Source organism: Lipotes vexillifer, unplaced genomic scaffold (genome assembly GCF_000442215.2).
Source record: "Lipotes vexillifer unplaced genomic scaffold, Lipotes_vexillifer_v1.1 scaffold1177, whole genome shotgun sequence".
NCBI lineage: Eukaryota > Metazoa > Chordata > Mammalia > Artiodactyla > Lipotidae > Lipotes > Lipotes vexillifer.
In genome coordinates, this window is record NW_006789843.1 from 471263 (window position 1) to 489675 (window position 18413).

General features: G+C 46.5%; 1 protein-coding gene across 1 annotated transcript in view; it reads right to left on the reverse strand.

Annotated features, from left to right (window-relative positions):
• Positions 1-726: 726 nt before the first annotated feature.
• RFX4 (regulatory factor X4) overlaps positions 727-18413 on the reverse strand; it is a 140161-nt gene continuing 122474 nt past the window's right edge. The window contains 3 exon segments of the mRNA XM_007472302.1: positions 727-2333; positions 10731-10869; positions 12513-12675. Coding sequence (XP_007472364.1) covers positions 2061-2333; positions 10731-10869; positions 12513-12675 — 575 coding nt within the window. The 3' untranslated portion in view covers positions 727-2060.

The following is an 18413-nucleotide window of genomic DNA, read 5'->3' on the forward strand; positions in this document are numbered from 1 at the left end:
CAGGTATAAGTATGTTATGTAATAGCAAGTAAGAGCTTGGCTTTAAAAATAAATCTTTCAAAATGCAAATTGAGTTGTCAAATTCTCATGCCTTTTAGTTAAAATAGTCACTACTGCCATTTCTGGAAATCTGTGGCTCTGAATTTCTCATAGATCCTAGACTCTTAACATTTGGGCAAAACATTTAATCATTTTCCCTCTTGTGTCCTCACTTCCCAACCCTAGAATCAAAATGCAGTTTTGGAGAAGAATCTGTTGGTACTTACTAAGTATTTAGTACTGTTACTGTTCTTTTCCAGAAGTTTATTGGCATTTAAAGCACTGTGCTGGAAATATCTTTACAACCAGTGATCATTAAAGCATAATGAACTAAGTACTAGGGGACCTCTTAATGATGCTGGTATCGAAGAATAATATTCCCTGCCAGAGCTGAAAGGCTCCTGTCCTTTGCTGACGCTATAGCCATCATGAAAACTTCAGGTAATCCTTGTATGTAGAACTGGTCCCCTACATCAGGCTGTGGGTGCTAAATCGTCGTTTAAGGACTGCCTGTGTGGCCTATCCACATTTTAATGATGACAAGATCACAGGGAGCTGGATAAGCACAACGAAAGAAGACCACTTAGTTTTGTTTCGCCTACTTATACCCTAAGTATTCAGAATGTCATTTATATTACACACACACACAGGTCATTATCAAATACAAAATGAAAATGAAGAAAGCAGGTCATTCCAATACTTTTTATTTGAGTGTGAAACCATTCATATCTTGCACAACTGTACAGATAAAACTATTTCCATTTTAGCTGTAGACATGATTATCACACTGAGTGGTGTGATCAAATGTTTTATTTACAGAACAACTGCTAAAACATCCAATGTCATGTTTCCATTTATTTCTTACCCATAGGGTAATAGGTCCACCATAATTTCTTGGTGTTTTTTATAATACAGAAAGAAAACCTATGTTAATCTCTAACAAACCTCACAAATTGCTACAAGTCTAACAGAAAAATGCCTACGAAAAGATTTTCCGAAAGTACAATACATTTTTATTTCCACACATACACAGTATAGTATAGGTTCAAAGGCACAGCTTTGATTTTTTTCTATCAAAGTGTCGGAAATTATTATAGTCTTATGAAGGAACCATGAAAGTCATTTTCACACTTGGTGCTTGGTAAGTTAAAAGTTTGGTCCATTCAGTTTCACAGAGTTAATACAGCAGAGCTGAGTATGATACTCAATGCCATAAATCCACATTCTCTCAGAACTTTAAAAACCCCTCTCCTGCCTTTTGCTGACACTAGCCATTGTGCAAACTTAGGACAAATACTTGCACGTAGAAGAACCGGTCCCCTACAAACCTCACTCAACTTAAGGCATATACAGAACAGGCCTCTTCCTTCCCCCTAAACAGTGCTTACGTTCCAAGGCAATGCAGGTACTGTGACAGACATAAGTGTAACAGGGAATCTAGAGTTTCCAGATACCTCCACGTAGCCCTGGTGCTCCAGGAAGCAGTGATGACACCACCAGGAAGAAGGGATGCTTAGGACATATCTGAGGGGGCTGTCTGTTGTACAGTAAGATGACAGCCAGATGGAAAGGTGAATGCTCTTGGTTAAATTATGTACCCATCCAAAAGCACAAACCAGATTCCGTCTCTAGCATCCACCCTTCAAGACTAAAGAGCTTCTGTCAACAGGAAAATAGGTAATTTACTGGCAATGGTTGCCAACATAAAGTGAAGGCATGGAACAGAGGGAAAAGGCACAGGTTGGCCTGCCCGAGATAGTGCTCTATACAAACAGTCAAGTCTGGCTTGGCTACAGGAACCCAACCTCACTGACTTTTAGTGAGTCCCATTTCTGAACTAAATAAAGTTTATTCATCCCACACTGAATCCCAGCCTCATGTTCATAAGGAAAATGGACGCCTAGGAATAGTCCAGGAGTTATGATGTATTGAGATAAAATTCTTCTGGGGGGTGGGTGTTGAGTTTATTATTATTATTAATAATTATTATTAATATTAAATATGGATTTCTATGAAAGCAGTCACTTAGCCCATCCTGTGGAGGCCTCTCCGTTGATGTAAGCAAAGCCAGGAAAGTGTTGCATGTGCTCATACTCAGAATTCCTGCGCGTGGTCAGGGGTGTGTACATGTCACTAGAGTTTCCATACCTCGTGGAATGCACAGACGGGCTTGTGTAGCACGTGTTGGCTGTGGGCACCTCTGGCCATCGGGGGGTGACTGGGGTAGGATGCAGTCTGGGAGTACTGCTCATCAAACAAGGTTCCATCCGGGAAGTGGGGCTATTAAACGGGTACTTGTTGAGGGGAAAGAAATTCCACAAAGTTAAAATTAGCTTGAAGTTGCACATACACAATATCAGTCATGTTCACAGTTTAAGTTAAATTTCTTAAGACGCTGTTAATGAAAGTTGATGGGAAGTAATCAGTGAAATTCTGAAAGACTGACTCTTGGTCTAGGAAGTATATAACAGGAGAAATGCAAAGGATTTCACAGCCAGAGCTAGGCTGATAGTCACTCAACCAAAAATACTGACTTCGTGCTCTTAATCTGCAATATTTTGGGAAGTCAAACCCAAAAGAAGGAATAACCCCACTGGGAATACAGGAGAGAGAGGGAGAGAGCGAGAGAGCGAGAGAGCGAGAGAGAGAGAGAGAGAGAGAGAGAGAGAGAGAGAGTGTGTGTGTGTGTGTGTGTGTGTGTGTGTGTGTGTAGGAGGAACAGCATGTCCAAATAGATACGGATATATGGATGGATGGTTTTGAGCTTTATCATTTTAGGAGATGTGATAGGTCCCACTCCATCAACCCAAGAGAACAATACTGCCAAGAAAAACACAATGACATCATTAAAAATAGCATTTTACAGTTGAATTCAATTATGAACTGCAACCTAAAAGCAGGCTTTTGAAGAGGAAGCAAGTCAACAGCTTCAAAGGTTATTATTAGTGCCTATCATTCAGAGAACATCTCTCTTTTTGGTTCACATTCACTGAAGTCCTAGAAGATATACAAGCAGGAAATGGTAAATTATTGGGCTTGGTGTGAATGTGGAAGGAGGAGTCAAGATAAACCAAATGGGAGGGGAGGTGCTTTTGTGCAGGCCAGTGAAACAGGTGTTAATCGCTACAAGAAGAGGGGAAGCCATTCTGGAAAGAATCGGGAATAAGAGGAGTGCCCGTGAAGTGCTGCTTCTTTTACATTCTTCTCAGTTACCGAGACAGCTATGCAAATAAGCCGCTTTTAGTACAATCAGAGGGGAGGAAGGGGAGGAGCTCTGGGCTCCCTTTGCGAGCTCCGGGGTCTGCAGGCCAGGCAACACAAAGATTTCCTTGCTGTGCTAAGGGCCACCCCAACAAGAGCAGGAGCCAGTCAATAAGGGTGGCAAGGGCAACGAGTAGGGAGAGCGCCTATATGTGCTAATGTCGGAATTCTTCTGCTCCCCATCTGTCTTCCCTGACAGTTGGAGAGTGGAGCCCCGAGGGATTCAGTGGGAAGCTGCCCCCTGTGAGGGAGACAGACAGGCTGAAGCCTAGACAGCCAGGAGAAGGGGTTATGACAACAGTGGTGCCCCCTGTAGTCGAGCAGGCCAGAGGGGAACTGTTCTGCCTCTTTGAGTGGGAGCCCGAGGGGCAGCAGGGGAAGGCTGTTAGGCCCAAAGCATGCGAAGAGAACCAGCTATTCACAGGTCAAGGAGGAGGGCGCCAAGTTCTAGTAGTGAGGGTTTTGTCCTACCTAGGACAGACAACACGCCTTCCGCCGTCAGAAGAACAGGTAGGAAAGAGGGAGAAGGGCGTAGCTGGTATCTGGGAGCTGGGGGGACAAGGCACCAAGGGGTGTTGCCAAGGAGACCAGGGAGAGCACACGGAGCTGTTCATAATCCCCAAATCAGCTGTGTGTACGGCAGCCACGGTGGACCCTCAGGCCTGGGCGGTGGGATTCTAGCCTAGGACCCATTCTAAACCCCAAAGAGACCATACTGAGATTGGGCCCTGCCCAAGATATCAAGATCCCGGGTGTTAAATAGGTAATATTCAGAAGTATTATTACAAAATGGTCTCTAATTTTTTCCAAAAGACGGCTTCCCCCTCCTGACAGTCTCTCAGGTAAGCTCCCCGGATGCATGTCCCTTCCCTGGCACAGAGGCCTCCTCTCTGGTCCTCTGGCCTGCCCAGCTGGTTCCCACCTCAGAGAATTTTGCCCCACCTGTTGCCTCTGCCTAGAACACTTCTCCCCCACCCCTACCCCCAAGCTCCTTCCATGCTTGCCTTTTCATCATTCTTCAGACCTCAGCTCAAATGTCACCCCTTCAGAGAGACGTTTCCGGACATCCTCTCTCCCCAAGCTAAGTGCCTCACCCCCCATCTCTCAGGTCAGGATCTTAGCATCCTGCTTGTCAGCTGTTTCCTTCCACTGGCTTATATTCCTAAGCTCCTGGTGGGGCTTTGTCATGTTCTCTACCATATGTCCAACATCTGAAATGATGCCTGGCACCTAGCAGGTGCTACATAACTTATCTGGTGAATGAACACCAGGACATTACCGCTAGAAAGTACGTTAGGGATCGTATAATCCAAGCCCACGTTGTACAGATGTTGTACAGAAAACTAGGATCCATAAAGTGAGGCGCCACATGGCAAGCTAGTGAGAGAGCTGGCAGAAAAGCCCAGTCCTGAGCTGGTAACTTTCCTCCACATCAATCTGACTGGCCCAAACGAGGCATGACCCACCACAACTGAACTGCAGAGAATTCAGAGAGGAAGACACTCCTTTCCTGGAACACAGCCCATTAAACTTGAATCTCTCTGTCACTCTTCCTTTAAGCTCCCCACTCCCCTACAGACCACAGGGTCTTACAACCCTGACCAGGCCTCAGCTTGATGCTTCTGACAGAGTCCTACTTGCCTGGCTTGTGTAGGTACCATGTCACCGTGTGGACTTGGAGGCTCCTCCCCACAGAGCCCAAGAGAGCGTGTCTTTTGTGCCGAATCAAGGACCCTAGATGCAGCTGTGCCCAGGGGTTGTGTCACAGGCTCAAAAGAGTAATTGCCTGGAAATGATACTGGCTCAAAATATCTCCAATGTGACAATAAAATTCTGTTACCACAGAATCCGGCCTGGAAAATTCTGTCCCGTTAGGTCAGCTAATTGCAAATGAGTCAGTGACTCGTCTTCCCCGTGGTGAAGAGACCATTGAGAGCTGAGAGGCTGGAGTGCCGCTGCCCGGCCTGGCCATTAAAGCCGCCAGTGAGGCCTCTCTTTAGTCTGGCGGGAGCACCCGCCTCACCTTTCACACTTCACATCCGGGTTCACGCGGGCTCCTCGGGCCCGCTGGGCACAAACCCTGGGGTCCTGAGAGCTCTGCTCAGGATAAAGGCACTTTTTGTTGAGGGCCCCTAACCAGAAGTTAGCCTTTTCTAGGTCAAATCCCACACTGTTGCTACTGATGTGAAAATGGAGATGAGTCACCAGTCCCCACCCCGTGAGAGGTGTGCGAGGGGTGCCTGTGGGCACGTGTAGGTGCACGTGTGTGTGCACAAGTGGGCAAAGGTTCCCTCAAGGGGCCGTGACGTGAGTCCATCTCAGCTGAGACTGACCCCGGGCCTCTCTGGAACCATTTTAAGAAGTGCTATTTTGAGAAGTGACTACTCACACCGAGGGCTGACTTTCCTTCACTTGGAGAGGGAAGAATGAGCCCTTTATCCCTGACCCTCGCCGAATGGACTGCTACTTGAGCACGGGTGAAAGGTGGCCCCTGTCGGGCGCACAAACTGTTTTCCTATGAAAGGCGGCTCTCACTGACCAAAGTTCTGCCAACAGGCACACCCCCCCCACCCAGGACATAGCTCCCCCAAGACTGTGCCAGACAGTCCACATCTGCTGAGCTCTTCGGGTCAGGATTAATTGAGTTAATACATGTGAAACACTTCGAGCTTCCACACAGTAAGTTTTCAAAACGTGGTAACTATTATGGATATTCGTCTTCTTCAAGTCATAGCATCGTGGTCCACTAATGGAAGGAAGAGCCTTAGTGACTGACCACCTGGTCCTACCTCTCACTTTAAAGATGAGGGAACTGAGGGCAAGAGAGGGGAAATGATCTACGTGAGGTCACACAGCAACTTACTACCAGAGTAAGGATCCATTCATCCCTTCATTCATTGATGAGTATGTCCTGAGGACCCACCAAGGGCCAGGTCTGTTCTGGGTCCTGGGAATAAAATGGTCAGAAAAAAAGGACCTGGTCCCTGCCTTCACAGAGCTAGTAGAGTTGAGGAAGACAGAAATTAATTCTATAATTATGAAAATATAACAGTGGTGTTACAAAGGATAAGGATGGAAATATACACACAGAGTGTTAACTATGAGCTAGGCCCTGTTATAACCTTTATTACTCACTCAAACCTCACAACAACCCTGTGAAATAGGTACTAGAATTATCTCCATTTTTCAGATGAGGAGACTGAGGCACAGAGCTAATCAGAGGCAGAGCTGAGATTTGAACTCAGGAAGCCTGGCTCTACAGTCAGAGATTTTATACCACGATGGTGGACTGCTTTTATTCCCTTCGGCCCAGGATGCTATCCCAAAGTGGAGCACGCTAAGCAAACTTTGTAGCAGTCACTGGGCCACTGAGATCGAGGACCCACTGGCCCTGGGCTGGTCCACTGGAGTTGCCGTGAGAGCTGTGTGACCGGCTGGCAAGGCTGGGCCTTGGCCATACAGACGAGAAATGCGCAACAACTTTCTGGTCCACCCTAAGTGTCTTTCTAGCCAGTTTGCTTCTGGTTGATCAAATGGCTTTTGAGCTCAAGGGCCCACTTCACATTCATGGCTGCTGACAGGGTAGAGGTTCCATGAATGTGTGTTGAATGAGGCTCAGAAATACTTTGTGGCCATGTGTTTGGTTTGTTTTCTCTTTCTGGTTGGGCATGAGAATGGGGAACCTGGGAAAGGGCAGCTGGTACCATCCCTTGTTCACTTATTTTGGTGTGGACAAGTGCAGCATAGCGGCAAGAAGGGTGTTTTTCTGAAGTAATTCAAACCTTACCCTGTGCAACCTGATTCCTTTGGAGTCACTAATTGAGAAATTACAAGGATTCAAACAGGACTGGAGGTTTACCTTTGTAATACCCATGAAGAAAGCATGTCTTGTATAAATGAGTAGTATAAACAAGGGCACACAATGCCCTATTTCAAAAAACAAATGACTTCACCGTTATTATGTGTATATAAATGCTGGGATGTCTGCGATTACTGAACTTCACAGAGGTGTTGTATCCGTTCTTTAAGGCAAACCTGCTAGGCATTTACTTGCAGAAGTTAGTTTCTTGTGCTAATGACCAACTGCATTCTTTAACCATATTCTATGGTTGTGATTCTTCTTCCATTCAGACTAATCTTTTCCCCACTGAGTCTGCTGTAATGAAGTGTGATATTCAGTATTCAGGAGTGGGACGGCTTGACCTCTGCTCTGGAAAGCTAAAACTAATTAGCCCTGCAGTGGATTTTCCCCTATGTGCTCAACCTTAAACCAAAGTACCAGGAAAGGAAAGAAACACAGTATCTTGGGTGTGTGATTCTTCTCTTTGGGAACTTGAAACTTATTAAGAACAGCTGCAGTAGCCTCTCCAATTTACCTCCCACCCTCCAAAACACAACAGCATGTAGTGTTCAGTGCCACCCGCCTGGGGTTGAGATTTGGAGAATTTGCCTTTGAGTCCGCTTTGTCACTTACTGGATGCATGACCTGGGGCAAATTATATTCTGAGGTCTTCCTCGTCTTTAAAACCTGGGGAAAATGCCTTCTTCCTGAGGTTGCTCTGAGAATTAAGTGAGCCTCTGTATTTGAAAGTGCCTAAAACAGTGCTTGACGCATAAATGTTAATGAAAAACAAAACGAAGGATTCTTTGTCTTTAGACAGTACCCTCCCCAGGAGAAGTGCTGATCTCACCCTTCTAACCCTAACCCTAACCCATCGACCTGGGCAGAGATGTTATATAACTAACGGCTCCCCACCCCACTTTACAAACGGAGACGAAGGCATTAAGCACCAAGTGGAGGGCATGAGCGGGTGGTGGGGGTCAGAGGTCGTGAAAGGACCTTGCCTGAGAGCCACAGGACACAGTGGTGACGAGGCTGCAGGACCCTTTCACCTCCCACACCTAGTCTGGGTTCAGCGGGCTCCTCCACGGGCATTCGTTTAGTCCTCAGCCCTTCGATTAGGACCAGCGATTCAATGATAATGCTCCAGCTGGGGACCGGTGTGGTTTCCAGGGTGGATGCTTCGACCTGTCTTTGATCACCAGGGACCTCGTGGGCCTTTAGGAGCCTTTGGCTTCTTTTTGTAGCAAAAGGCTTTAAAAATAACACCCCAGAAAAACCAGCTCCAGAAATTTCGTGAGGAGGAATGAGGGAGTGAAGAAAGAGGGAAGATAATGCCAGGAGCTGTGGCTGGGATTTTAGCTTGATCTTGCCAGTGTCTCCTTACTGGAGCCAAAGCTCTCCCAAAGCAGGCACGCTTCCGTCTCATTCTCCCCATATTCTCAGAGGCTAAGCAGTGCTTGCCGCATAGTGGGCACTCGACAGTCGTGGGGGAGCGACTGACTGAATGAATGAGTGGGCTGCTTAGACTGTGTGTGACCCAGTCTATGGCAGCAGCTCTAAGTCACTTAGGGGATCACCGTGGGGGAGCACAGACTCTGCTCCCAAGAGAAGCAGTACCTAGGGAACAGGCCTCTCTGTGTGATGCAGTTGGGACCTATAATGAATGCCCCAGGTGATGATTTAGAGAAATCCACTTCTTGGCTTGTCTGGGGATTATACCAGGGCTCCCCCTGCTACTGCGTATGGAAATCAAAACAGACGCCTGTTTGCCCCGAGTGCCTGTGGACCGTGGGTACACTCTGCTCGGTGCCCCCCCTCGGAGGCAGGTCTGTGCTGACAGCTGATGTAACTGCAGCCTGCATCCCAGCTCACGTCCTGCCACCTCTGTTCTGGACTCCTGCAAGTGCTTCCTGGCAGCGCTCCCTGTTCTGCCAGGCCCCTCCCTCTCTGCTTTGTCGTCCTTTGGCCCGTGCTGCAGGAGCTCTTTCCTAAGCATAGCTCTCATCTTGCCTCCCAAACCTGCCGCCCTGCCTGCCACACACCACAGTTGTTTATGCTGCCCCACCTCCTGTTCACTCCTCTGTTCAATAAACAGTGGATGCCCTCTAGGAGAGGTGATAGAGGCTGGTGCTTAAGAGCCTGGGCAGCCAGGGTCACACTGCCTGGGTTCAAGTCCTCGGGCAAGTTATTCTCGCTTCCTTTCTACAAGGGTTACCGTGGAGGTGTGGAAAGTGCTCGGCACTATGCTTGGCACGGGACAGCATTCAGTAAAAGCTAGCTGTTCTTTTTGATGGGTGCTGTGACCCGGAGATCCTAGACTTAATTTCTGCCTGCAAGGAGCTCTGGGGTCTCCTGTGGGTGTCAGGAAAGTCAGTGATGTGAAGTATGCCAACAGAAGAAAGCCCAATGCACCATGTGAGTACAGAGGAGTGGCACCGAATACAGTCCTGGAGGAAGGACGAGGGCAGTGTCAGCAAGTGCCGCACAGACAGTGGGATGCTTGTCCTGAACAACAAGCAGAAGAGGTTGAGGAAGAGAATCCCAGCCCGAGGCAACAGTATCTGCGAAGACCTGGGGGAACTGCACGTGGGCTGGCATGGCTGGGGCAAAGGTGGGGTATGGCTGGTAGGCCTTAGAAAGGCAGGCAGAGCCCAGATGATCATGAGTCTTGAGAGACGTGCTAAGGAGTTGAACTTGACTTTGAAAGTGATGACATGCAAAAGAGGGAGACTGTTATGGCCAGTTGGCTTTTTTTTCCCAAAAGATTCCTCCAGCTGCAGTATTGGGGATGGACCAGAGATGGGGCAAGTTCAGTGGCATGGCAACAGATGGGAAGGCTTTTGTCATCATCCAGGTTGGATAAAGACCTGATCTGAGGCAAGGACAGGGAGTGTGCAGAGACAACAAGGATGCAGAATTGGATGGAACTAGTGACCAGTTGTGTTTGGGGCCCAGTGCACAGGAACACGTCTGAGACAAGTGGAGCACCCAACACTGGTGCGACAGGTGCGGCCACTATCCCCACTCACCAAGGCCACAGAGGAGCAATGTGGTTTGTTAGACAGTGAAGAGCCAAAGGCCTGAGAATGATCTGATAAGGGTCCATTTCAGGAGGATTCTTCTGGTAAGACTGTGTGTGTGGGCTGGACTGAAAAGGAACAGATGTGAAACCAAGAGACCAGTCAGGATGATGCTGGCATGACAGTCCTGACAGGACTCCATGAGGGTCTGACTGCACCAGGAGCGGGTGGTGGGAGAGGACACAAAAGATTCATTCTGAGAGTGGCTGCCCGAAAAAAAGGACAACAGACATTGCGGCTGCTTGGCTCCTGGGAGAGAGGTCAAAGGGAGGACAGAACTAAAGACATGTGGTCGGCACCCATGTATGTGAAAGCAAGTAGGGGTGAACTCTGGCTGAGCACCCACTGTGGGCAGCCACTGGAGGGAAGAGATGGCACTGAGGAAAAGACCGTCCTTTCCTTGGAGACACACAGTATGCAGAAGGTGCTTATTAATTGTGTTGAATTGACTAGACCTGGCACCATGCACACCAAGGCCTGGACAACAAGCGGGGCCACCGACTCACCTGTGCAGAGCTCCTGTGGTACGGGGAGTAGTGGAGCGGTCCCGAGATGGCTGTGTCGTGCGGGAGGGCCGGGTACTGGCTCTGCATTGGGGGAGGATGCTGGTTGCCATAGCTCCCGTAGTTATAGCTTCCCGTGTATCTAAAACGCATTAGGCACATTGAATATTGTGAGTAACAGCAGGGAGAACAAATCAGTTTGACACCTTTAAAAATCAACCTCATCTACTTTTGTTCCTTTTGTTTTCCATTTTTCTTCTTTCTGTTTCCTACCATCTCCACTCTGCGGCTTTGTTGTGATAGTTTTAAACTCCCAGGTGGGTTTTCCTCCTCCCCTCAGCATACCTCCCTCACCACCCGGCGGATGCGCAGGGAATGAAAACCAGCCCTGAGCAAAACATCATTAGTGATGGAAACCTCTTCTCCTGTTGTGGTAAAAAGCCCCATATTATAGCCTGAAGTCAAATAGGAAAAAAAGAAGAAATTACTTCGGAACTTCTGTTTTTGTATTGTTCAGGCCTTTGCTTTCCCATGTCTCTGGTGCAGGGGGGAAACACCACGGCCAACCAGGCGTCAGCCTCCGGTTCTAAGCCTGGCTCCACCACTTCCAGGCTGTGGGACCTTGGGCTACTCGCACCCTTGTTTCTCACATCTGTACTAAAAATGCTGCACAAGACCCCGAAGGTCACTTTCTATTATAAAACAGTCTTGTGGAAACATAGGATACTATTACCACTATTTTTAATAACATCTTTACAGCAAAGACACTGACATATGACCATGCGGGTGTCTGTTGTGCCATTTCTGCAGAGTCGGAAGCTCTCTGAAACAATTTCGAAGTCGATTTTAAATGTGTGGGGAAATACTCTAGGAGGCCCCATGAGGAAATGGTGGCTGCACCACTGACGGGTCAGGGGCACCTGACCCCATGGAATTAACTTCAAGTATGCCCACAGCCAGGCCTCAGGCTACCACGTGGAAGGGACCTGAGCGGTCCTCCTCCGTCCCCTCCTGTGTCCCCCAGAGCTGGTCTGTTGGAACCTGGCTTGTGAGGCTTACTGTACCTACATGGCAGAGTCTCGTGAGACGAAGGGCCCTTTTTAGCATCATAAGTGTTTTTCAGATAACTGCACATTAGACACTGTGTGAGGAATGTCTTTTAATAAAGACAATGCAAAGTGGCAAAAAGCTGTTACCCTTTTAAACGGATCTGTAGCTTATTCATCACAGTAACATCACTACAGATTAGGGGAAAAAATATGGGCAAAATCAATGATTTATTTATTCAGGGTCCAAGGCGCCACTGGAACCCAGGGGGATTCTCTGAACCCCATGAATGACTGCTGCCCTCCAGGGACCTCCAGCCTCGGGTGAGGAAGCCCTCCTCCTATCGAGTCATAAAAGACTTGGACCCACCATGAAGCTGTGTTATAAGGATACAAAGTGCACGAGGACCACCCAGGGGAGCTGCGGAGAGGGAGTATTCAGTTTTCCTTCCTAAAGGAGGTAGACACAGGCTCAGTCAGCCTGACCCTTACCAGCTGTGTGGCCTTGGGGAACTGGACTCGGTGCAGCCTCAATTTCCTCATCTGTCAAGCGGGGGTGACCCGCCTACCTCACCTGGTCATTGTGGGGACTGCATGAGACAGTTGTACAGGGGCAAGAGCACGCTGAGAACTCAACAGAGGGCGCAACCTTCCTGTCCTCAGAAAACCACTATCGGGTAAACCCTCCCCTTTCAAATCAAACGTAAAAGCAAGGCAACATCCCAGGAAAGTCACCTACCCGTGCTCGTCTCTGTGGGGATAAACTGGGATCCTGTGTGTGACCGAGGAGGAAGGTATGTGTGTACTCCTCATACAGGGCAGCTGTTGGGAGTTTTCAGCTGGGGACCCTGCCGCCGTTGTCACTGTGTATGTTAGAGACCACGTGTATGACTGCATCGCTCCTGCAGAGACAAACGAAGGTGCATCAGTCAGTAACAGTTCTCATACCCCCAGTTCTTCCTTAGAATGCTAGTGGCTTCCCATTGCTCTTCAGCTGAAAGCCAAAATCTTTATAAAGCATGTGTCTTGGTCCTTGCTGATCTCACAAGAAGCATCCCCTACCCTCTACCTTTGTGCTACCTGATCCAGCCACAATAGCTTTCTTTCATGTTTTCCAGAGTACCATGATTCCTGGCAACACAGGGCCTTGGCACATGCTGCTTCTGCTGCCTGGAATCCTCAGTTTTCCCTTAGTACCCACTCGTTCTTCATATCTCAATGCAAAGAAGCTGTCTCCTAACCCCAGACTAAGTCAGATCCCTTACTGCATGGTGGTGCCCACCACAATTTGTAATCTTACACCCATTAATGAATGTGATAGAATTAATGCCTAATTCCCCACACCAGACTGTAAGTTCCATGAGGGTAGGAGTCTTGTCTATTTTGCCCACCATTAGGTCCCTGGTGCTTAGCGCAGAGACTGGTGGCCAAAAGATTTTCAATCAAAATTTTAAAAGGAAGAAAAGGGAAAGGGAAGATAGGAAGAAAGAAAAAGAGGGAGGGAAGGAGAGAGGACAAAAGAAAGCTCAGGGCAATGTAGCTCAGACGGGCTCCCCAAATAACTTCTCAGCACTCAACTAAACAGGTGTTAAGGATCCAACAAATTGCTTTAAGCAAAGATAAGTAGATTATTGGACTCTGCCTGCCCAGGTCTTTTTGAAGATTATTAGACAGTGACCTTAACAGTGACCTATTCCATACATATTATTAATTCCATTAATTTGCTTTTTAATTGGATACCTTGAAAGTGCTAGGGACTGGGAAAAGAAACTGACAAAATTTAAAACCTTCAAGAGGCTTAGGAACTTTATGAGATAGAATAAAAAGTGGTAATTTAAGAAATCACTAATAGTGATAATAAAGTCATCAACTTAATTTATGATAAATTTAGAATGTTGATATAATGGAAAGGATTAAACCTATTTTAAAAGGTAGCGGGAAGAGGATTCAGCACCTCCTTGTAGGCTCATGGAAGACTGAAGAACTGGTTAAGGGAGGTCACTTTTAAGGTGAACTAAAAGAGAAAACTTTGGTCCTCCAATCCTATACCTTCTACGCAGACCATGTTTAATCTTGAAATTCTTGTGGGAAGATAAAGGAAAGGTTTTCATTTAAAAGTGGAACTCTACCATAATGTCTCTTTGCTCTGGGTCCTAATTCTGCCATGCACTGGCTGTAAGATCTTGAGCCAGCCTCTTAAATTTTATCTGCCTTTCTTTCATAATCTGTAAAATAGGGATAATTACACCTATTATATCATGTAAGTCATATAAGTCATGTAAGTCATACCTTGTATGACTGTTGTGAGGATTAACTGAGATAATATATGTCAAAAAGCCTGGCACGTGGTAGGCTTTTAATGATATTCAAGCACTCTTCATTATGAATTCAGGTATTCTTACATCAGACTTTCTTAAAGTAGAAATTTCTTTATTTCCCATTTCAGATTCCAAGGAAGAAAAGACAAGTTTCTTGGGTCAGATTCTGTCACCAGGGGTGAAACGTTTGAATGGCAACAGTGATTTAACTAATTACAGCAAACTTCTAAACCCAAGTTCTTCTGCAAAATCACAAATATCCTTATCCACCAGTATGGCTAAAAGCACCCCTTCTTGGTTTGGATATCCACACCATTATTTTCCCCCCAAAGATAATGACTTTAGCAGGCCGTGTGCTAGGTGTCATTTATAATAAATGCAAGGAGACTAGAAGGAAAAAAACAAACAAACCCCAAATGACCATGTCTCAGAGGACTGGATTATGCCTGACTGCTCTCCTCTATATTTTGAACTTCATATGAAATTTTATAACTGTTGTAATTTTTAAAAATACCCTTTTTTCTTAAAACAGGTTATTGCTGAGGATGGTTTTAACATGTTTTTCATTTTGCTTATCTGTATTTTTATGTAAAGAATGTGTATTGCCTCTGTGAAAAGAAAAACATTATTAAAATTATTAAACAAATTTCACAATTAGAAATGGAATTGGAGGGGGTGGGAGGTTTGGGAAAACAATGAACCAGCCACAGCAAGCAAGTAATTAACCCTTCAAGGCCCTGGGACCTCAGGAGAGCACAGCGAGGTCAGTGGGTATTTTAAAAGGGGCAGTCGGGGAAGCCAAAGGATTTTCTTCCCCCAGCTCCGCAAGCAGTAGGAAGACACAGTGAGAACAGCCATCACCTGAGAGAATGCAGCACAAGTTACTTTTGTGTGAGTTCCTGGAGCACAGCAACGGTTCCTTATTCATCTCTGTATCCCCAACAGAGGGTTTGCCAAATAGTAGGTGTTCAGTAAATTTTTGTTCCATTGAATTTGTTGTTGAAGGGGTAAATGCTGCTAGAAATAGACGTTATCAAACAAAAAGCTAGTGGAACTCTCGGAAAAATGGGCTCCTGTGGTCTGGGAAACAAAACCCCTAAATGGCCATGTGCCAGCAACCTAACAGATCCACTCAGGCAGGCTTAAGCAGATTAACACCTACTGGCTTGGGTGAGAAACGCTCTCTGCCTGGGGAGCAGAAAAGAACACCCCTTGCATTCCCTTTCCGACCGGTGGGACCTCCAGTGAGGACTGCTGCTTCTTCGTTTTTAAGGAAACTAATAAAAGAAAATCTGTGCAGTTAATAGTTTGTGCTTAATTTTTAAGACAGCTCTAATGCTTTTTATTTGTTGGTAAAACAATAACAAACCTTCCATGTTTGTCTAATTCCCATCTTTCTCTTATTCTCCCCTCCCCATTCCCCCACGTCTAATTAAAAGTCTGAGAATAGTGGTGAAAGTCCCTGATCTCTGAGAATCCTCTAAAGATCCTATAGGATTTGAGAATCCTATAAATCTGTTGTCCATGTTATAGTATTGAAACTGCTAGAGAGGAATATTTTCTTTCCTTCCCATCCCCAGTAAAACATTCTTCTTCCCTGAGTTTTTGTTGTTGGTGGTGTTTTTTTCTTCTTTTCTTGAAAGTGGTGCCTCAGGACAGGGAGGATGCTTAGAATATAAGAGGCAATCAATAATGATTTGTTAAACAAGTGAATGAACGAATGATCATCCGACGTAAACCAGTTCTCATACTAGTTTCTTTTTATATATTGACTCATTGGATCTTCACAATAATCCTTTTGAGGTAAGTAGTATTACCTCCTTTTTCAGATGAGAAAATTGAGGCCCAAAACTTGGTCAGGTAAGTGGCAGAGTTGGGATTTGAACCCAGATCTGCCCAACTCCATAACCTTTCCACAATAACAGTTGCTTCTCACACTTGCATGTGCATTTGCATCGCTGGGGATTTTGTTAAAAGGCAGATCTGATTCAGTGGAAGATTGGGAGTTGAGCCAGCGATTCTGTATGTATAACAAGCTTCTAAATGATGACGATGCTGTTGGTCCATGGAGTACGCTCTGAGTAGCAAGCCTCTAGGGAACACTGCCTCCTATCGTGCATCGTGTATGTTCAGGGCCATTACAGATCACAAGTTGTGAGACTCTGGTACAGACTTGTGAACATTTAAACTGCTTCCTAGCCTACCTGGCCATACCCTTCTGTCAGATTTTGGACTAAATCATTTGAACCTTTTCCCCACTAGGATTCTATGGACCATCACAGATGTTGCTCAGGTTTTGGGCCAGCCTAAGCCTTTCTTAGTACCTTCCTGAGAAATAAGCTCCTTTAAGTACGTCTAGATTCTAGAGCTGTCTTTCCCTGTACATTAGCCAGTATAAATTTAAATTAACTAAAGTTAAATACAATTAAAAATTCAGCTCCTGGGCTTCCCTGGTGGCTCAGTGGTTGAGAGTCTGCCTGCCGATGCAGGGGACGGGGGTTCGTGCCCCGGTCCGGGAAGATCCCACATGCTGCGGAGCGGCTGGGCCCGTGAGCCATGGCCACTGAGCCTGCGCGTCCGGAGCCTGTGCCCCGCAAGGGGAGAGGCCACAACAGTGAGAGACCCGCGTACCGCAAAAAAAAAAAAAAAAAAAATTCAGCTCCTTAGTCACACTAACCACATTTCAAGTACTCAGTAGCCTCAAGTGGCTGGTATCTACTGTTTTGGACAGCTCAGATTAAAAATAAAACAAAAAAACGTTTCCATCATCACAGAAAGTTCCATTTGAACGGCTTTGTTTCAGAGTATTTATTACTAAACAAACATTTCCTGTAACCTTCAAAACTGAGAAGAGAAAGAAGATTTTATATCTATCTCCACTCCCACTGGCTATCATCTATCCTAAAGGTGGCTGTGCTTAAGGAGAATATTTGCTGAAGCTGAAAACCTCATCTGTTTGAGTTACACTTTACCAACAGTTCCATGGCCAAAATCTGACTGACAGAACTGACCAGGGGCAGCAAATGCATCAGTTCCCAGAGAGATAAGCTGATATGGCATGACCTGGCCCCTGTCCACCTCTGCAGCTTCCTCTCCTGCACCCTCTCCCTCGTTTATATACATCAGTCAGTCTTCACGATGCCAGGCTCTTTTCTGCCTCAAGCCCGTACACATGCTGATCCCCACTACCTAAAATGATCTTTTCTTCTCCGCAGGCTTTATGTGGCTGGCCCCTTGTCATACTCCAGGTCTCAGATAAATGTCACGTCCTCAGAGAGGCCTCCTCTGACCACCATCTATGATGGGTCCCCATAGCACTTATGACCATTCAAAATTATATATTTACCTGGCGCTTTACTTCTGTATTGACTCTCTTACCCACTAGAACGTAAGGATCATGAGGACAGCAACTGCGCTTCTTTTTCTCGCTTGTGTACCCCAGGGCATGGCACAGATTAGACATGGAATTACTTTTTGCGGAATGAATGAACAGATGAATGAATGAGCAAATCCAAAGGTCCCAACGTGAAGCCAAGCCCCTGGTGGTGTGAAGTCAGGGGCAGATTGAACAATCTATTTTCAATCCCAGCTTTGATTTCCTAATTTCATTCCTTTGGAGAAAAGGAGGCAGCAGGGATGGACGAGGAGGAATTCACTGGCAGGGACAACCCTGGGGCTCTGTGAGTGAGTCACTGCGGCTCTGTGGCGGGGCCGCAGTGTCCACCAACTCCCACTCACTTCAGCTGCCCTCAGAATAACTGAGCTTTTGTTACTTGGAAAGACTAGCCACCAGTTATCTTTGTTACATCCTCAACTGATGCAGAGAAAACGCAGCTGGGCAGGCCAGATGTTCTACAGTTGGGGCTATTTATGAGGAATTTGCCTTTATATTTCTTTAGGCATCCTAGCATCTCAATGATTTAATTTGCTGGTTTTGTGTTGCAGGGAACCCATGGTGGGAAGTTGAAAACATAAGTTTAATAGTTAACTTTTATTGTCATTGCTGAAGGAGGGAACACTTAAAATGACATCATAAACGAGGTCTTAGAACCCTTCGGGGGCCTGACTTGGACAGAGTGGGATCTTAATGTTTTGCTTTAAAAGACATTAAAGAATTGCAGCCCAGTGTCCTGTGAAGTGGGTTGCTCCGTTTGGAACCACCTGCCATGCTCCTGAAGAGGAGGAGCACCAGTTTTCCTTAAAGAAAGCTAAGGGGCTTCCCTGGTGGTGCAGGGGTTGGGAGTCCGCCTGCCGATGCAGGGGACACGGGTTCGTGCCCCGGTCCGGGAAGATCCCACATGCCGCGGAGCGGCTGGGCCCGT